Below are 21349 nucleotides of genomic sequence, written 5' to 3' on the forward strand. Positions count from 1 at the left end.
AACAAATACCCTATGCTAACACATATATATGGAATCTAAAAAAAAAAAAAATGGTTATGAAGAACCTAGGGCCTAGACGGGAATAAAGACACAGACCTACTAGAGAATGGACTTGAGGATATGAGGAGGGGGTAGGGTAAGCTGGGACAAAATGAGAGAGTGGCATGGCCATATACACACTACCAAATGTAAAATAGCTAGCTAGTGGGAAGCAGCCGCATAGCACAGGGAGATCAGCTCAGTGCTTTGTGACCACTTAGAGGGGTGGGATAGGGAGGGTGGGAGGGAGACGCAAGAGGGAGGAGATATGGGGATATATGTATATGTATAGCTGATTCACTTTGTTATAAAGCAGCAATTAACACATTATTGTAAAGCAATTATACTTCAATAAAGGTGTTTTTTAAAAAAATGTATGCAATGAAACATTTTTATCAGTGTTAAAAAAGTAATAAACCAGACATATTTTAAACAAAACAAACAAAAGTTCAACATCTGAGTTTCAGATTTCCTACCCAGGAATTAATTCCCATTAAAAAAAATAGACACATGTTCAAAAAGTGTCCTTTTATTATTTCCTAGTAACATATATTGTATAAATACTCTATTTTTATATGACCTTTTACAAAAGCGATATAACTTAAAAGTTTTATCATTAGAAAGAAATGTATAAAAATAAATATGTTATTATAGGCATTTATTACAAACTATAGTCCTTCTCAGAAGGAACACACAGACCAATACTTATAAAGTACATAGAATTTATAGTAACATATTTTACTATATACATATGGAAAAAAGTCATTTTCTTTCATAGTAGAAGAGCTGAACAGACATTCACCAGGATATGACTGTTGGACCAGCTGCTGGGGATGGACCCGCTACCCCTCAGTAGCCTCCCCACCGTGAGATGTGTGATCTCAATGTCCCCAAACACTGGGGACCCTGTTGTACACACCCCATTCTTGTTCTGGCATTACATTCTTTTTGTGTGATCTTACTGACTTTCTTCAGACACAAACTGTTTTTTGGTTTTTTTTCCACATCCACATTCCTTAAGTAGGCTTACCTCAGGAGGAAAAAATGTAGGAGGTACCCAGATCAACGGGCCTCCCCTAGCTTTTACCAGCATCTGATACATCACTGCTTTTCTTCCCCTTGTAGACTTAATGCTGTTTTTACAAATACATGGAATTGTTTCTTCGTCAAAATGAATTCACAAATAAAGACACAATAACGGCACAAGAAAGGAAAGATGGAGTCATTTGAGTCACTGGATGTTGCTAAGCATTTCTCATGCTGGACTGAATTCTTAACTCTCAGCAGAAGAGATGGCATAAACATTCTCTGAAACCACAGCAGTTAGGAACAGTGATGGTCAAAGATCCTATGTGTATTCCTTTCTCCCTCCATAGGTAGTGAGGTAAAGTAAGCCACATCTTAAACCAAAAACCTCATTTTCCTCCTGCTTTTCATTTCCCAACCTCCATGATACAAAGCATTTCATCAGTACCAGGAAACAGGGATTGTAGTATTTCTCACACTTACTTTGACAAATGTTTCTATTTTTGTAAAAACTTGTCACAGACTTAACAAAAGAAATAATAACGCCCTGGGGCTTTCTCATGCTATATTATTGGTCAGCTATTAATGATCCTCATAAACTACCCTATCAATTTTGTAACTGGCAGGAAATTCTGATGATCTAAGTTCTTTTCTACCTACCTGTACCTCCCAACTCATCGGCACACCTCATTGATCACCGGCAAGGTGCACTGGATTCCTCCAGCCTTCTTGATTTCAGTGCATCAGCCCTTCCCCACTGCCCTTTTCCCTCAACACCGCCCCTGCTTAACTGCATTCTGCCATTGTGCAAAAGTCTATGTAATGTTTAGGTTTCTTTAAAGGATCGCAGCTCTCATGAGATAACACACCCCCATCATGGGACAGACACTGCAAGGTTCTCTTTCTGTAACCCTTCCCGCAAGTCTTGGAACATGGCGACCAATCCCCCAGCTGCCAGAGGGGACAAGGCAGGTCCGCACAAGGTCTGGTGCTGGCTGGCTTCACTTCCTTTGCACACTCTGAAGCGGGCTGCCCGTTGAGGTCTCGGCACTCCACCAGCCTTCTCTGCACACCCTGTCCACATGACTTGGAACATTCGCTCCACTCTTCAATGACCCATTCGGAGAAAGTAGGGATGGCGTTGAAAGATTCCTTCTTCTTCTTCACGAAATAGGTGTATTTAATTTTCGGTCGAAGGGCATTGCCCACTGTCAGGACTTGGATGGTTAAGGGCTCCTTGAGAGGGCTAAAGCTTCTAATTCTTTCCAACGCTGCAGAGGAGCCACTGTATCTCAAGACACTACCTTTGTACGTGATGTCTTGCTCTAAAGTGGACAAGGTGAAGTCGCCATTCAGGATATATGTGCCATCGGCAGCTTTGATGGCAAGGTAGCTTCCATTATTTCTGGATCCCCTCTGATTCCGTTGTTTCACTTCAATGTTTGTGGCTCCGGTTGGAATTGTGACGATATCGTGGTAGCCAGGTCTGCAGACAAGGAAAACAGATATAAAAATCTCTCATTCACCAGCTAATCATATAATCAATACTTAGCTTAAAACACCAGGTAATCATTTAAGAATGTAATTTTTACCAGAACTGTAAAAAGTTACATTGAAATGATAAGACCTTCAGGATTATGGCATTTTAACACTTACTTTGCACTAGTAACTGATCCTGATATTTTCTTGCATGTAGATCCATTTCCTCCACAAATGCCACATTTATCGAACTTCTTTTTGGAGTCTATGATGCGATCACAACCAGCTTTTACACACTGTCCTTGCACGCAGACAGAGGTGGAATCTGGGCTACAAGGAGTGCCATCTACCACCTGAAAAAGGAAGGGCACGTACCTGGTGTTACACATTAACAAGGGCAAGAGATGATGCTAGGATAGTTCTGAAAGTTTTCTTCGTTAACATTACATCTTTGCTTTCCTGACTAGCAAAATTACTTTATAACACGGCACACACTATCCTTCTCTTTGGCTTTTTTTTCCATCTGAAAACATTATAAATTTTTTGATTATTTGTATCCTATCTCACTTTTAGCTAAGGTCAACAAAAGCAGAGCTTTTTGTCAATTTGTTTACTGCTGTATCCCCAGTATCTAGAATACTAGCTGGCAATAACAGGTGCTGAATAAATCACTTGAATGTTGAATCTGCAACTGGAGACTGTTTTCATAGCCTACAGTGATAATGACACATGATAATTTCAACCAAATTCAATTCTATTTTCTACCTCAGAGCCAGATTTATCTCCTCAGCAAAACAATGCTTCCATTAGTTCAGTATATGTTCTCAAACACAAGAGTTCTCAATGCTCAGACTTTCATTTTAATAAGTCCATTTGCACATACTACTGCTAGTCACCCAGTAACAAGTACTTCGGGCCACACCTAAACTATTTTCCAAAACCACTGGATGGTTTCCATGTTAACACATAATTTACCTAACCATGTGTAAAGGGCTTTTCTTCGCATATAGGAGTAATAATAAACCATTGCAAGAATCATAAGCACTGGATTCAAGCTTCATTCATAGCCCAAAACAGCACCAAACTCAAAGCAAGCAGTTGCCAATGTATCTTGAAGCAAAGCAGTTCTAACTTGAAATTGAACACGTTAATATATAAATTAGGGTTTCCCTGGTGGCACAGTGGTTAAGAATCCGCCTGCCAATGGAGGGGACATGGGTTCGAGCCCTGGTCCACGAAGATCCCACATGCCGTGGAGCAACTAAACTTGTGCGCCACAACTACTGAGCCTGCACTCTAGAGCCTGCGAGCCACAACTACTGAAGCTCTCGTGCCTAGAGTCCATGCTTCGCAACAAGAGAAGCCACTGCAATGAGAAACCCGCGCACCGCAACGAAGAGTAGCCCCTGCTCGCTGCAACTAGAGAAAGCCCGCGTGCAGCAACGAAGACCCAACGCAGTCATAAATAATAAATAAATAAATTAAAATCTCAGCTTTATATATATATATATATATATATATATATATATACAAATAAAAATTAAAGGAAGTACAACAGAGCTGGCATGAAAAGGGAGCAAACTAAGGCCTTGTTTCTTAGGCAAAAAGTCTGAAGAAAAGTCACTACCTTGGGCTGCAAAACGAAGAAATAGCCAATGCCTTTGGCTTGACAGATGAGCTTGCACCTGTCCTTGGGTGAGACTCCTGCGTACTTGGGTGTCCACTCCACTGCGGGCCCGCTCCCAAAGGAAGCTTTGGAGAATTCATTGTGTGCCTCACACTGTTCCTCTCTAAAGGTTTTTCCTGGAAAGAGAAGGAGACGATGATGTTATCCGTTTCCGGCCTTCAACCACCCGTTTGCAGCGCATCCTTTTCACCTTCTCTCTACTCACCATTATTCTCTGGACAGTCCTCAATATTGCAGGACCTGTAGCGCACGCGCTTGCCCTCGCAGTACTTCCCTCCGTTCTTTGGGACTGGGTTGTCGCACTCCCTCATCGTATACTGAACTCCTCCGCCACACGTTCTTGAACAGTCTCCCCAGGGCCCCCACGGACCCCAGCTTCCGTGAACAGGAGTCTAAATGGAGACACAAATGATCAGCGTTAGAAACCTCTACAGAGACCTTTTCAGGAAATAGAAGAGAAAGACATGGGACAAAGAATCAATAATACGACTATCCTGTATCCCTGCGAGAGCCCACAGGTCGGGATGCTAACGTGGTATCTAACGTTTTAGCATCACTTGGTCTCTTTCAATTCTGAATCTTAAAGGAGCGTGTGTTGCAGTGGAAAACTCACATCAAAATGCTTCTTGTCAGTCTTGTTCACACACTTGCCGTTGACACACCATTTCCCTTCTCCACAGCTGGTGCCGTCGGCCCAGGGGAAGTGTTTGGTCTGGCACACCAGCAATCCGCCAGAGGTGCCTGTGCACCAGAGGGTCGTGCACGTGCTGGCCGCGTCCGGGCAGTGTTTGGACTCATCCCCAAATGTAAACTGGCACTGCCGGTTGGCATCGTACAAGGTCCCGGGGAGATCAGAGGGGAGCTGTATGGGGCTCTGGGGCTTGTCCATCAAACATTCGCCTGCAAGGAAAAATGCCAATGAATATTAAGAAATAGCAAATTAAAGCATGCAGGGGGTAGATCAGTTTCAGAAAATACTTACCAAAAGTGATAATATATAGCAAAGCAATTTGAAAGCTGAAGAGTTTGGGGGGAAAATGCCAGAGATATTTAAACTATCATTAAGATATTATTCTTAATGGGATATTTCTGTATTAACAATGACAGGAAATCATTGTTCTGCTAAAAACTCAAGTTAATGTACTCTGGGAGCTACCTGACCAGAAGCACTATCTTTTACTGGAAATTAAGATCTAAAAATGCATGCGGTTGACAATGAAAGTCATTTTGAAGGAGGGAAAATAAAAAGAACAGAAAAGAAAGAAAGAGCTGCTTTCATTAGTACCCTACATGTGGATGGTTGGGTAACATCTAGAAAGAGTAGCTGGAGCATCTTACCATGACCATTATCCAGAAATGATGTAATCATGTAAGCACTGCAAGGAGACCAGGGTTGGCTGCGGTCCAAATTGGAAAGCATTGACGCCATCATGTGGGAATCCCGGTTGACACCATTAACGCTGGCACATTGCTTTGCATCATCATGTGGCATGTTAAACACATGGCCTAAGAAGACATCCGAAACCCACATTAGAATACAGGTCATTTGCAGCATTTTTTTTCCCCAACAGGGATTCATTTGTCTCAAAGTGATATTTCTAGAGGAAGAAATGTGTTTTAGAGATAATCTATTTTAGAGACAATGTCTACTTTTCACAGGGTGTAAACAAACGTAAATTTCCAAATACGTCCATAGCTCCTACTACCTTACTTTGAATTCTAATAAAAATGACCATGTTGAGAAGAGTGGAAAACTATTTTCTGCAGTTTCTAGGGAGCTCTGGCACCTTAAAATAGCAATATAACCTGAAGACTCTGCCTCTTAAATTAATACATAGTTTATCAATTTGAATTCATGAATTGGGCTAACTCTCACTCTAAAACAGACTTACCTAATTCGTGGGCTGTGGTGAAGGCAGCTTGTAAGCCGTCATCCTCTATGACCGAGCAGCTTCTGCTGGGATCACATACAGTTCCAACATCTGCCATCCCAAGAGTATCACATGTCTGGGCGCCACACAGGTCCTACAAGGAGCAAAGGTATGTCCGTATTAACAGAGACAGAGCACGAACCTTGTGATCTCACTTTTTGGCAGGGTGTAACTTCACATGTGCTTTAGGGCATCTACATTCATTGTTGTTGAGTAGTTCTTTTAGGAGTACTTTGTGTGACTTTAAGATTTTCCCTAAGGCCATTCAAAAAAGACTGTGAAACTTGAGATATTAAAATATTAAAAGAAATAAGGAAGATTAATCATGCTAGCCAATTAAAAAATATAAGTGCCAAAATACTGGTAAAATGCCTTACATACATTTGCTTATTACAAAACTGATTCCCAAGAGAATACTCTCATCGTTGGCAATGTCTTCCTCTCACCTGTCTGGTGAAAAGAATCGCAGTGTCATAGTGCTCTGCATCCCGGTCACTGGGCGGGTTGTGCTGCTTTTGCCAGTTGCAGAAGTTCCGCAGAGTGAGGGCAGCGTTGGAAGTCACTTCTGGCCCCTTCTGTTCCTCATAGATGACCAGGATCTTCACTACCACCAGGCTAACTGAATTCCGAATGCTGGGGTGTTTGTATAACCGGGCCGCCACCGAGAACAAGGTAAGAAGGTAGTGCTTTAGCCCACTGCCGTGGAACTCTGCCATGGACTGGTCGGCCACAAGCATAGTTTCCACATAGCGGGGGCTGGACACAAATCGCTTCTTTCTTAGGCTTCTAGTTCCTGTAAAGACACAAGGAAGATAGTTTGTTCAGGGGCAGTCTAGCCAAGGATAGTTACCTTCCCAGAGTATATAAAGAAAGCCTAACCAGTCAAAGAAAACAATACAAAAATACACCCGGAGCAACAATAACAAAAATATTTGCATTTCTTTTCACTGAAAATGTTATATTTAAAGTTTTCTCCTTTACTGTAAATAAAAAAAAGGCCATGTGCTCCTCTGAGGGGTGTCAGGCTTTTTTTTTTTTTAAACAGGATTTCTTTTGTCCTCTCTGAGATCACACAATCTGAAAAAGGCAGTGTGCGCAACCATTCTCCCCAGCAGTAGTAAAATCTTGGAGCAAGGGGGGCAGGCAGAGCCCTGAGTCACTCTTTCACAGGCCAGGAATCAAATCCTGAATGAGATCATCGGGCTCCACGTGGAAGGCCCAGGGCAGGGCTGTGGCCTCTGCCGAGGGGCCGGGCCTGAAGAAATCTCAGCCTGCACTGCTCTGCTCGCTCGTTCCACGGGTCCCTGCGGTGCTCTGCTCTTGCCAAATCCGGGCACAAGGACCACCCAGTCTGCCAAGAAGCCGACTGCCCCACTCCCACCGCCCCAGGGAAATAAGTTCCTGCTTCGGACCACGGGGCCACGGCTGATTGTTTCGAAAAGAGCCCTCTGACTCCTGACTGAGACCCAGCCCCCAGGGAAGTTCTACGCTGGGCTCTGAGCACGCAACCGCTTCAAGGAGCGGACGTACAGGGGAGAAGAGGAAAATTTTACAAGCCACGTGAGAAAGTTCAAAAAAGAAACAAGGCACCCCAGTGAGTGACAGAATGAAAAGAACTAGACAGGAAGCACTGCACACAACAGAGAGAAACAGGGAAAGGCGGAGCAGGAAGGATCACCGGTGACTAACTTTCAACAGTGCTTCCGAGCAGAATTATGGCCGCGAGGGGGAGCGCAAAGTGGGAGGCTGGTGGGAGGCGCGGAGAGGCGGGGCGAGCTGGGCAGAGACCTCCCAAGCAGGTTCTGAAGAGGGGCCCCGCCACTGCCAGCCGGTCGGGGGTCAGACTCTTAAAGGGGGGAAGGGAACAGAGGCCAGCAGAACAGGAATCGTAGCGCAGCTGTCCAGGCTCGCGGGCTGCACATTCTGAGGTCACTATCCCTCCTTCGCCCTCCATCTCTGCCCTCCTCTGGGCTCAGGGTGCGCGAACAGGCAGCGGTTACAAAACTAAGCGCGAAGCTGCAACTCGACCAAAGGACACATGCATAATTGTTAAAAAGAAATTAACAAGGTGGAAATAAGTCGCACAAGCTCACATTCAAAGTGGGAGGCATTGGGTTACCAGCTCTCCCTTCCGGATCGGAACGCTTCTCCTTAGCAGAAACACCATTGATAACGTCTGTCCTCTCTTGATCATTCATTATTAGGGCAAATGGAATTAACTGCTCCAGCAGGCTTTGGTTAGTTCACCAACCCAAATCTTAAGCCGCATTCCCTCCACACCACGTCTCCGTCCTGTCCGCAGACAGAGGCTCGCGTCTGCGAACAGGACTCTACCCTCAAGTCGCGCAGCACAGAGAAGGTAGGGAGAGGGAGATGAATGGAGAGACAAGTGGGAACCACTCTTCTGGGAATGATACCTGTTGGCTGTCCCATGCGTTGTGTCGCTCGGTCCCGCGGCGGCCCCTGCGCCGTGGCGTGCTCGTCCTCCGACCCCGCTCCCCCCGCGAGCTGCGTCTCGTCGTCCAGGACCCCGCACCTGGCGCCGCCGCCACCCCGCCGCCTCCGCCGCAAGAGATGGAACTGGGGCCGCGTCGGAGGCTCCTCCTCGGCTGCGGCGGCGGGCGCGGGCTGGATGAAGTACTCCTCGTCCTGCAGGTAGAAGGCGCCGCGCACGCCCTCGCAGAGGCTGAGTGCAGCGGCGGAGCTGGGGTCGCCGTTCACCGTGCCAGAGTAGAAGCAGTGCGCCAGGTCGCCAACGGGATCAGAACGCGACGCGTCGGGCCCGGGTCTGCGCCCCACCGTCTGGAGCGTGAAGCCGGGGGCCAGGAAGCCGCGGTCCGGCTGCAGCTCCAGCAGCAGCTGCCGGCCGAAGGCGTCCAGGCGGAGGTGCGTGGTCCTGTGTCCTGGGTCGCTCTCCGGTGCCAGCAGCACCAGCTCCTCGTCTTCCTCGGTGGGGCGCCCGCGCACGCCCGGCACGACCAGCAGCGCTGAGGCCGCGGCGAGCAGCAGCCGCAGCAGCACGGGCGCAGGCTGCGAGCCGCGAGACCGTCGCGCCGTGTTCCCCATGTCGCCTCCTGCCGTGCGCCTTCCGAACTCCGCGGGGACCGCTCGCGGCACCCGAGTCCCGGGAGGCACCGCGCGCCGCCGCGCACTGAGCGAAGGGGCTATTGTTCGGGTCTGGAGCGCAGAGCCTCGCTGGCCTGCCTCGGGATTGTTAAAATTAACAATTACTATGATTCTTGGAAAGTGCGCGCAGAGCCAGCCGCAGATGGGGCTCCCGGAGTCACTAGAGAGGAGGCGCTGCGGTTCTGCCGGCGCGCGGGAAGTTTTTCTTCTAGCGAAGAGCTGGAGGCACCGCGCAGCAGGCTCTGGTGGGGTGGCTGATGCGGAGACACGGAGCGCCCTGGGACGCCTCCGGGAGAGGGGCCTTGGGCCACACGAGGATCGGCGCCTGGAGCTCCCCGCTTCGGTCTCCGCCTCGGTCGCGGTGCACCTCGCTCTGCGCAGGGCTCTGTCCTCTCGGCCCTACTGCGCGCCCTGGCTATGCAAAGGCCCCAGGCTCTGAGCCGCTTTCCAGCGAGTGCAAGAACGGGGCAGCCCGGGCCGCCTTTTTATAGTCTTTAAAAATGTCTCCGCCCACCCCCCCCTTACCCCCTTTCTCCTCCCTCTTGGCCGCCTTTCTATCCCCGGGACGCCGCCCCCTGAACTCAGTCGGAGCGAAACCGCGCTCTGCGCCGCGGGCCTGGGCGGGGGGGCGGCCTCCGCTCTGGCTCGGCGCCACTGGCTCGTCAGTCTTGGGGCGGAAGGCGCAGGAGAGGCGCTGTGAGCAGCACTTTGTACGTCTGGGGCTGCTGCTGGGAGAAGGTACTCCCTGCCACCGCGCTTTCCTCCCGCCGTCTTCCCGGACTACCGTCCCTTCCCGCCGTCCCTCTCTTGCGGGAGCGCAGTTCGCGCGTGGGGCTGCATTTTCCAGAAGGGACGGTCGGGGTGGAGAGCGGAGTCCTTTCTCGAATATTTCCCTGCCGGGGTCTGTCCCTATGCCGGCCCCCTCTCTCACCGCATCCCACCCCCGCCAGCGCCCGCCTCTTCAATCTGGGAGATGAGCCAGGGCTCCCCTTTCTAGAAAAATAGCCCACTCCACCTCTCCATCTCCCTGGCCTGCCACAGGCCGGTTTGCTGCAGCGTGCTCTCTCTTCGCCCCAACTTTTCTCGGGAAAGCTCGATAGGGCCCGCGCGTCCCCTAGAAAGCGTGTCTGCGTGAGGAAGCCAGGAGACACATTCCAGGCCATTGACTTTAAAATGGGTTTAAATTTTAAACCTTCGCCCTTCCCCCTTCCACCATCATCTCCCCACCCCCCCGACCCCCTCCGGCCCCAGCCTTAAAGACTTCTCAGTGGGAACCTGGGTTCACACTTCCGGAATAGGTGATCTGGAACGCGCGGTTCAATTCCCCAGAGCCTAGGGAGGGAACTGCGCATTCTCTTCATTCGAGAAATAATCAACTCCCGCCCAGTTTGCCTTCTTCCACCTACTAGCTGCAGGACGTAGGCCAGGTTTGGCACAAACGTCAAGGAACCCCACTTTTGCACCCAGGGAGCGGCGGCATCGATGGGACTAGAAAGTGTACAGTGGGGAAATTAAGCAGTCGGTTTCCTTCCCCGACCCCTCCCTCCTCTTCCCCGAGGAAGGGAAAAGGCTGCCTCCGCGTTAGGAAAGCGAGAAAAGTTGAACCTTTCCACCTAGATAGGTCCCTAAGCAAAAGCGGAGCAGCTCTTCCATCGAAAAAGAGGGAGGGGTTCAATGACACAGAGGAAGGAAATGTTTCATAACGTTTCCCCAGGCGGAAAACCACGGGGACAATGGTGAGAACGACCGCCCCAAACCCGGGGCAGACCCGTGTCCCTCACACTCGCGCGCTCCCACTTCCTCGCCCGGCCCTGTCTCCTGCCTCGCCGCTCCCGCCCCTCAGTTTTCACCAAGTTTGATCTCGTCCCTTTCATTACTCCTCCCCAGATCTTCCCAACTTCATTCTTTTCTAGCCAAAAGCGTCCCCTGCAAGTCCTCCAACGCGTCCTTCTTACAACTTTTGCTTTCAGAAAACCTCTCCAACTTCCTCTTTTCTCTCGGAGTTCTAGATCGCCTACTTGAAAAACAAAAACAAAATCTTTGCTTCCCACTCTTTAGGAAAGATCAAATCAGAAAGAATGGCACAGAGAAGCAAAGCGTTTAAAACAACCCCTGGTCCCCATACACTTAGGTGTGGATGCTTTCTTAAGCGTAATTGTCCTTTCCTAAGGTCATTGTAATAGATAAATGCTGAATGAGTAACCGAGAAATTACATATATTTTAACAGCAGGTTAAAGTAACTCAATGACCAGTTTTTTTCTTTGCTCCTCCATTCTCCCACCATCTAACTATTTGACCCTGTTTCTGCCCACCCCCTTTCACCCAGTCTCTCACCCTATTCCATTATTCCTTCCAATTTAATATTGACATACACATTAATGAGTGGCCCCATTCATTTCTATACTGTCTAACCTAACTCATTCTGCTGTTCTTTGAACTAAGATTTATTCCTCTTTGCCTCACAGGTTTCATTTCCCAAATATCCCTACTCCTCAGTTTGATTTCCAGACCTTTTTTTTTTTTTTTTTACATACATTTCCCCCCTCTGTTACAGTATTTTTTTTAATGTTATTATTACTATTATTTTTTCATTTCATTTGTTCTTTCTGTCCAGCTAGATGAAAGATGAGATTCTTAGGGGAGCATTTGAGGAAAAGTCACTTTGCACTTACAAGATCTTGACTATGGAATCATGGAAACATGACGACAAAGCCATCAATAAATTTTCACATCTCTTGCTCAGAAGAGGGCTCTGGAAACAACACACGGTGACCAGCAGTTGGGTCCTCAGACTGGCTTTGAGATGGAGATTTCAAACACTTGAGGTGGCCTAGGGTCTGAGAGGCCTAACACATCCATAAGGGAAAATGTGATTCTCTTGAATTGGTACAGGATGGGAAATTCAAAAGACCAGCAGAAAATATGTAGTTTTCTAAAAACTCATGTAATGCATTCCAATCTGTCAACTCCCCTACATAAACTTTAGCTTTTAAAATGTATTAATGCAAGTTTGGCCTTTAGTTCATTTCTGCCTCCAGTGCCTTCTGATTGGAGTTTGTTTAATTCAAGGCATACATTGCTAATCTTGAATGGCTTACTTCAACTCTATTATAATTTTTACGTATTTCATGTTGTATATCCAAATAGAGCTGAAAAAAACAGAGAGCTAAAGGGAAAAGTGGCCAGGAACATGGCTTTTTTTATTCACTGGGTTTCTCTCCAGATTTCTGTTCTTTTGCATAATGATTCCAATCTGTTGTGCACCTGTAGTTCTGGGAAATGATTCTTTTTTAATCACTTCAACAGAGGCATGGATGTAGGAGTTGCCAATTACTAAGCTTGAAAAACTTCATCCATGCTCAGAAGAACATTTAATCTACTTACTTTTTTTTTTTTAAAGATCGGCACTCTTTATGCATTTGTGGTAACACACAACTATATACACATAACATATATGTATATTTATAAAGAAAATAGTGAATTGAAAAAATAACTCGCTGTAGAAACAAGACCAACAGAGCAGAATTTGTGCATGGCACTAGTAAAAGTGATATGAAATACTGGGTCCTTGTAAATAAGTTTCACACTCTCACACTTATAAAATGATTGCTCTTTGATTTAAACATGCATCCAAAAGATCTCATGCTGTTCTAAACTCTGCCATATTTCTGATTTTCTTTTTCTAGACAACGTATAAGTTTATATAAATGTAAATCTTGATATGTTTTAATATACTGACCTTAACCAATTTTGATTATTTGTAGAGATTACCTAATAAAAGTTAAAATATTTGACATAAACATATTCTTACAACAAACAGTTTGACCTTTTAAAAGCTTTCTTGTCTCCTGTTAACAGAGAAAAGTTTCACACATTTTAAAGACACAATACTGGATTGATAATTCTCGAGAATTCTATACCAAGTATTCAACAAGTAGCCATGAAATGAGAGAATCTGGTCATATACATGAGCTGTTAGCATTGTTTTAGTGTAAACATTGTGTACAGAAATGATTAATGTACCTATTTCATAAACATATAACGCTATTTATTCATAGTTTCATGCCATAGGATTTACCAATTAGACATAGGAAAACTGTTTACCATTAGTGCTTCTTCTGGGGACATATAGCCTAAAATGATGGACAAATGGATATTTTATTTGATTATAAATGAGAAAATAGAAAACATCTCTTTCAAGCAGGTTATAAACCCAGAACTATAACAAATATTGAAAACAGAAAAATGAATGTATGTTGCATTTGGACTTACAATTGCTATGATCCCAAAGTCCTGCGTTTGAAAGAGTCTGTCCAATCCACTTCCTTTGCTCGGCAGATGTGGAATTGAACCTCAAAGTGGTTGTTATTGCCTAGGATGGTATTGCCAAATTGGGGGCTAAGAAATGACTCTGACTCATATTTTTTAATCAAATTCCTTTTGGAATTTTAATTATCTAATTGTTTGGTAGGTAAGTATGTTGTCAGACTTGTTATTGATGTTGATTCCAATTATTGCATTTAATTTAAATTCCGAGTAGAAGTTTTCTATCAATAAAAAATTCCACCTTAAAAGATTCACAGCCTATAGCACTTCTTTCTCAATCCACGAGGTGGCGATGGTCTACAGCAAATGATGTAGAGCTCAGGTTTTGCTTTTTTGTTTTTTTCCCCTAATACAGTAGTTCTTCAGGAATTTGCAAAGGTTTTACACTTTTTCAATCATATTTCATAATTTTTTACCAAATCTTAACTTTTGTGTCATAGAAAATATCTTTTAAACGTTGTAACTTAAATGTATTTGCATTCTTAAAATAATAAAAAAATGCCTTAGCCGACTTTTTCCATTCATGTAGCTCTATTAGCTTAAACCAAAAATCAATTAAACTTAAGAAAAGAAAGAAAACTACCTCTAAGCTAATACTGTGGATCACTTTTATTCATCATATGAGAGCTTTATGTAATTCAAATGAAAAAAATCATACATTACAATTCACTAAAACAAATTAGAATTCATTCATTAAATATATTTATTAAGTGTTTACATGCTTAGTCTGCATCAATACTTGACTTCAATGCTAAAGTTTAATACTTGACTATCAATGCTAAAGTTAACTCATTTTCTCGGTTAAGAAATTTTCCTTACCACCAACAAAAGAAAACTTAAAGTGCAAAAAAAAGAGACGTGAGAAAATGTTCTACCACCAGGTGGTGACAAAAGATAAAATTTTAAATGGTTCTTAAGTGCGTGTACTTGTAAATGTTTGGCTGCTCTCAATAAAAGTGACTTCCTAGAGTCATGTGAATTTAAAACCGTATTCTGGGGATAACTTAAAATGAATTAACACTATATCTTTAGCTTAATAAAGTCTAAAATTGGAAGTGGACACTTTTAGTCAGCAGGAGGCACATGAGACCACAGAAGAAGAAATTTGAAACAAAATTTCCCCCACTTAGCTCACAACATATTGAATAGTTGATTGAGAGAGGAACTGGTCCTTCCCCCGCCTCCCCTCCCTCCATAATGCAGCTGTTTGAACAGAGGCTGGAAGTCAATTTTCCAGATATTTTGGAAGTGATTATTGCAAATGGTAAAGAGCAGTATCTGATGATTTCTAAGCTTCCTCCCTACAAGAAGAATTTAAGACTACACAAAGCTCCTTTGTATCTATGGATAGGGAATGACTGAGTTACTATGTTTTGCAGTTCATTGGCAATCCACTAGGACAATTAGAATGGAGAGCTCAGAATCTCTGACATTTGCGTATCTTCAGAATCCAGGGTCATGTTTCTCGATCTTTCTCACCCATAGAAAACTATACTTGCACCTCCTACTTGGGTCAACGGATAAGGATTCCTGTTGTCCAGAATACTGGCTCAGGGAAATTTCTCATCCCAGATGGCTCTCAGGCCATCCTGTGAGCTGAGGAGAGAGCTATCTCAGCACACCTCTAACCTGTTGATGGTAGACTAGTATATTCATGCAGTATCTGTTGCGAAGCTGTGACCTAGGCAGTCTCTCTAAGTAATAGGCTGTTGAGAACATGAGATTTGGAAATTGTTCTAGAGAAGTATGATGTCCAAGTGTGGGAAGCCTTCCTATCCCCTGCACTTAATACACTGATAGCTGAGAGGCAAGTCCACACTGATAATCTGCATTCTCACGTGGCCACATACTTATCTTGTGGCTTCAGGGAATTGTTTTCCCTGAGCCTCAGCGTCCCGATTGTATAAACAACCCAGTGTTCATAGCAACACTAGTGACAATAGCCAAGACATGGAAACAACCCAGGTGCTCATCAACAGAGGATTGGCTTAAGAAGATGAGGTATGTGTGTGTGTGTGTGTGTGTGTGTGTGTGTGTGTGTGTATGTATATACACACACTGGAATGTTACTCAGCCATAAAAAAGAATGAAATATTGCCATTTGCAGCAACATGGATAGATCTAGAGAATATTATACTTAGTGAAGTCAGACAGTGAAAGTCAAATATCATATGATGTCACTTATATGTGGAATCTAAAAAATAATACAAGTGAATCTGTATATGAAATCGAAACAGACTCATAAACATAGGAAACAAACTTATGGCTACCAAAAGGGAAAACGGTGAGGGGAGAGATAAATTAGTTTGGGATTAAGAGATACAAACTACTATATGTAAAATAGATAAGCAACAAGGTTTTACTATATAGCACAGAGAACTATATTCAATATCTTGTAATAACCTATAATGGAAAAGAACCTGAAAAAAATATAATGGAATCACTTTGCTGTACACCTGAAACTAACACAACATTGTTAATCAACTATACTCCAATATAAAATAGAAAGTTAAAAAATAAATGAAATAAAAAAATAAAAATCACAACTGAAATATAAGAATATAGCACATTCTTATATATTCATGAAACAGGCCATATAATAAATTCTATTTCTGTTATCCTGAAAAAAATTAGATAAGCAGCAAGGTTTTACTGTATAGCAGCGGTCCCCAATATTTTTGTCACCAGGGACCGGTTTCGTGGAAGACAGTTTTTCCACAGATGGTGGGGGGGATGGTTTCGGGATGATTCAAGTGCATTACATTTATTGTGCACCTTATTTCTATTATTACTACGTTGTAATATATAATGAAGTAATTATACAACTCATCATACTGCTGAGAGCAGGTGGAGCTCAGGCGGTAGTGCGAGCGATGGGGAGCAGCTGTAAACACAGATGAAGCTTCGCTCGCTCACCCAACGCTCACCTCCTGCTGTGTGGCCCAGTTCCTAACAGGTCACGGACCGGTACTCATCCGTGGCCCAGGGGTTGGGGATCCCTGCTGTATAGCACAGGGAACTATATTCAATACCTTGTAATAACCTATAATGGAAAAGAACCTGAAAATTAAATATAATGGAATCACTTTGCTGTACACCTGAAACTGACACAATATTGTAAATCAACTATACTTCAGTTAAAAAAAAAAAAAGAGATAACAACAATCCTTGACTTGAAACATCGTTGCAAGAATTAGAGACATGATTGGTATAGAATTATCAGTGGAAAATGGGACTAATGATTATGGGAGACTTTGAAAGTGTTGGGGAAGGAATGTCAAAGAGATCAGTGAGACTTCAGGTACTGAACTCTGACCAAGAGTTTTGTCTCATTGCCACAGAACACTCAATTCAGAGATGAGCAGGAGGTGGGCACACATTTTTAAATAAATGAAGCAGGCTAGTCTTCTCCATTTAGTAAGATCACCTTGATTGTTGAGTGGCACACCAATGCAGAGAAATGGCTGGTGAATGCAGTTTGAGGATGTTTGTGGTGGAATCATATAGAACAATAAAGGCAAGTCAAAGATCATTGGGGATGTAGGAGAAAAAACAAGGTAAGAAGAACTCAGCCAAAGAGTTTCAAAAGTGCACACCAACAGATTAAAAAAAGGATATGCAAGATGGCTTTCCAGGGTTATCAGTTAATGATTTGTCTCAAAACTAAAGTTGTTGACTTTTGTATAGATTTTGCCTTTTTGCCATTGTTTTTGCATCAGATCAGTGTATAAACCAACTTACTCCAATGGGTGGACAATTCTTAATACCTGTGTCAACACCTTGCTGCCCTCTTCACATTTACTCTGGTCATTGCGGTTCTAAACATTCTCAGGCAGGCATAGCCTCATAGTAATTTCCTTCAGTCACACCCTGTATTTTGAATGCTTTCTCATCTGGGGCTCCTTGAAGCTGCAGAACACAATCCTTCAAGTGTAACTGGGAAGCTCAGTAGAGCTGATTAACAGCCATGTGGCAGTCCTTGACCAGAATAGGAGTCAGTGATTAAATGGGTCCTTTTCTGCTCCTTGGGAAACAGTAGAGAGGACTGTGATACATGTCTGTTCCGAGAATGTTGATAGAATCAAGCCCCAATTTTCCCTAACAAGGACCAGCTTGAGAATGTACCCTGGCATTGACTCCTTCTTTCTCTGTATTATTCTTGCCAGGCCCCCTCTTTTTTTTTAAAAAAAAAAAATTATCGGAGTGTAGTTGTTTTACAATGTTGTGTTAGTTTCTATTGTACAGTGAAGTAGAGTTCCCTGTGCTATACAGCAGGTTCTTAGTTGTTATCTATTTTATACATATTAGTGTACATATGTCAATCCCAATCTCCCAATTCATCTCCCCCACCCCACTTTCCCACCTTTGTTCTCTACATCTGTGTCTCTATTTCTGCCTTGCAAACCGGTTCTTCTGTACCATTTTTCTAGATTCCACATATATGAGTTAATATACAATATTTGTTTTTTCTCTTTCTGACTTACTTCACTCTGTATGACAGTCTCTATGTCCATCCATGTCTCTACAAATGACCCAGTTTCATTCCTTTTTATGGCTGAGTAATATTCCATTGTATATATGTACCACATCTTCTTTATCCATTTGTCTGTTGATGGACATTTAGGTTGCTTCCATGACCTAGCTATTGTAAATAGTGTTGCAATGAACATTGAGGTGTATGTGTCTTTTTGAATTATGGTTTTCTCTGGGTATATGCCCAGGAGTGGGATTTCTGGGTCATACGGTAATTCTATTTTTAGTTTTTTAAGGAACCTCCATCAGACCCCTTCTCTTGTTCCTAAATTTACTTATCTGCTCCTTCCACTGCCTAAAACCTCAAGGCTTTCTGCACACAAGTTTTTTTTTTCTTTCTTTTTTTCTCAGGCTCTCCCTCCTGGGCTCAACTGAGTCTAAAACAATGAATATCAGAGGCTCTTTTAGGTGGGACCACTCACTGATCACACAACGATGAGGGTTCCTTTGCTGGTGGTCAGTAGGTGGAACAGCCCACAGCAGGCAGTGGCATTACAATTGTGAAGACCCTTGCTATGGGATGAGGTGCAGGTTTATGTAGCAGCAGTGGCACTTAAACAGAATGAGGAAAAGAGCAATTTAAAAAGTGTATAGTTGGATGGCTTTGATAGTTGCTTCGGAGCAGGGGTTGGTGATCTGCGGCCTGAGGGCTTGACCATCTGTTTTTGTGAATAAAGTTTTACTGGAACGTTTGTTTATGTATTGAGTATCATTGTGCTACCAGGCAGAGTTGATCACACAAGTCCAAAATATTTATTATCTGGCCCTTTACAGAAAAGTTTATTGACCCTGGCTTTAGAAATCTTGAAAAAAAATTTAAAAGAGAAGCTATATATTTTTCTAACTCTTTGTTTCAAGACCTGTCATTGAAAATCACCATTATCTTCTGCAGCCGGAGAGCAGACTGTGCTGAAAAATCTGAAAATGCATAATCTCACAGTTGCCTTATTCCAAAATCAGGGTCCTCAGAAAAAGTGTGGAACCTGCGACATGAGAAGGAGATATTTGGGTGGATGAGCCTGAGAATCTTGAACTCCCAGATTCTCCTGGATCCTCCAGATGTTCAGAGACAGATATCACCCCTTTGCTACAGTAAGACAGCTTCCTCTTGCCTGTAAAGTTCTCAGCAGAGTCAAGAGCTTCTCAAAGGTAATCTTGCCCTCCTCAATATCTACCCCATCTCCTTCATTCCCAGTCTCTTATGCAAAGTTCAAAATTGTTCTTGAAGAAATTTTTTATTATTTTTTTACATCTTTATTGGAGTATAATTGCTTTATAATGGTGTGTTAGTTTATACTTTATAACAAAGTGAATCAGTTATACATATACATATGTTCCCATATCTCTTCCCTCTTGCATCTCCCTCCCTCCCACCCTCCCTATCCCACCCCTCCAGGTGGTCGCAAAGCACTGAGCTGATATCCCTGTGCTATGCGGCTGCTTCCCACTAGCTATCTACCTTACGTTTGGTAGTGTATATATGTCCATGCCACTCTCTCGCTTTGTCACAGCTTACCCTTCCCCCTCCACATATCCTCAAGTACATTCTCTAGTAGCTCTGTGTCTTTATTCCTGTCTTACCCCTAGGTTCTTCATGACATTTTTTTTTCTTAAATTCCATATATATGTGTTAGTATATGGTATTTGTCTTTCTCTTTCTGACTTACTTCACTCTGCATGATAGACTCTAGGTCTATCCACCTCATTACAAATAGTTCAATTTTGTTTCTTTTTATGGCTGAGTAATATTCCATTGTATATATGTGCCACATCTTCTTTATCCATTCATCTGATGATGGACACTTAGGTTGTTTCCATCTCTGGGCTATTGTAAATAAAGCTGCAATGAACATTTTGGTACATGACTCTTTTTGAATTATGGTTTTCCCAGGGTATATGCCCAGTAGTGGGATTGCTGGGTCATATGGTAGTTCTACTTGTAGTTATTTTTTAAGGAACCTCCATACTGTTCTCCATAGTGGCTGTACCAATTCACATTCCCACCAGCAGTGCAAGAGTGTGCCCATTTCTCCACACCCTCTCCAGCATTTATTGTTTCTAGATTTTTTGATGATGGTCATTCTGACCTGTGTGAGCTGATATCTCATTGTAGTTTTGATTTGCATTTCTCTAATGATTAATGATGTTGAGCATTCTTTCATGTGTTTGTTGGAAGTCTGTATATCTTCTTTGGAGAAACGTCTATTTAGGTCTTCTGCCCGTTTTTGGATTGGGTTGTTTGTTATTGAGCTGCATGAGCTGCTTATAAATTTTGGAGATTAATCCTTTGTCAGTTGCTTCATTTGCAAATATTTTCTCCCATTCTGAGGGTTGTCTTTTGGTCTTGATTATGGTTTCCTTTGCTGTGCAGAAGCTTTGAAGTTTCATTAGGTCCTATCTGTTTATTTTTGTTTTTATTTCCATTTCTCTAGGAGGTGGGTCAGAAAGGATCTTGCTGTGATTTATGTCATAGAGTGTTCTGCCTATGTTTTCCTCTAAGAGTTTCATAGTTTCTGGCCTTACATTTAGGTCTCTAATCCATTTTGAGCTTATTTTTGTGTATGGTGTTAGGGAGTCATCTAATCTCATATTTTTACATGTACCTGTCCAGTTTTCCCAGCACCACTTATTGAAGAGGCTCTCCTTTCTCCACTGTACATTCCTGCTTCCTTTATCAAAGATAAGGTGACGATATGTGCGTGGGTTTATCTCTGGGCTTTCTATCCTGTTCCATTGATCTATCTTTCGGTTTTTGTGCCAGTACCATACTGTCTTGATTACTGTAGCTTTGTAGTATAGTCTGAAGTCAGGGAGTCTGATTCCTCCAGCTCCGTTTTTCGTTCTCAAGATTGCTTTGACTATTCGGGGTCTTTTGTATTTCCATACTAATTGTGAAATTTTTTGTTCTAGTTCTGTGAAAAATGCCAGTGGTAGTTTGATAGGGATTGCATTGAATCTGTAGATTGCTTTGGGTAGTAGAGTCATTTTCACAATGTTGATTCTTCCAATCCAAGAACATGGTATATCTCTCCATCAGTTTGTATCATCTTTAATTTCTTTCATCAGTGTCTTATAATTTTCGGCATACAGGTCTTCTGTCTCTTTAGGTAGGTTTATTCCTAGATATTTTATTCTTTTTGTTGCAATGGTAAATGGGAGTGTTTTCTTGATTTCACTTTCAGATTTTTCACCATTAGTGTA

General features: G+C 43.3%; 1 protein-coding gene across 1 annotated transcript; it reads right to left on the bottom strand.

Annotated features, from left to right (window-relative positions):
* Positions 1–568: 568 nt before the first annotated feature.
* ADAMTS1 (ADAM metallopeptidase with thrombospondin type 1 motif 1) lies at positions 569–9670 on the bottom strand. Its single transcript, XM_082654917.1, has 9 exons — positions 8580–9670; positions 6609–6955; positions 6124–6256; positions 5570–5737; positions 4845–5131; positions 4437–4623; positions 4172–4347; positions 2722–2897; positions 569–2551 (listed from the first exon to the last, which is right to left on the bottom strand). The coding sequence occupies exons 1-9, from the start codon at positions 9226–9228 to the stop codon at positions 1852–1854; spliced, it is 2823 nt and encodes a 940-aa protein (XP_082511043.1). The 5' UTR covers positions 9229–9670; the 3' UTR covers positions 569–1851.
* Positions 9671–21349: the final 11679 nt, after the last annotated feature.

The sequence above is a fragment of the Grampus griseus genome (genome assembly GCF_964374135.1).
Source record: "Grampus griseus genome assembly, chromosome: 5".
Lineage (NCBI taxonomy): Eukaryota > Metazoa > Chordata > Mammalia > Artiodactyla > Delphinidae > Grampus > Grampus griseus.

What these genes read in the sequence shown, in the direction of transcription:
- ADAMTS1 (XM_082654917.1), bottom strand. Translation starts at nt 9,228, where the DNA reads ATGGGGAACACGGCGCGACGGTCTCGCGGCTCGCAGCCTGCGCCCGTG. An exon ending in CACCACAGCCCACGAATTAG is followed by an intron (nt 5,738 to 6,123) that starts GTAAGTCTGTTT and finishes ATGTCTTCTTAG; the next exon opens with GCCATGTGTTTAACATGCCA. An exon ending in CTGACAAGAAGCATTTTGAT is followed by an intron (nt 4,624 to 4,844) that starts GTGAGTTTTCCA and finishes GTCTCCATTTAG; the next exon opens with ACTCCTGTTCACGGAAGCTG.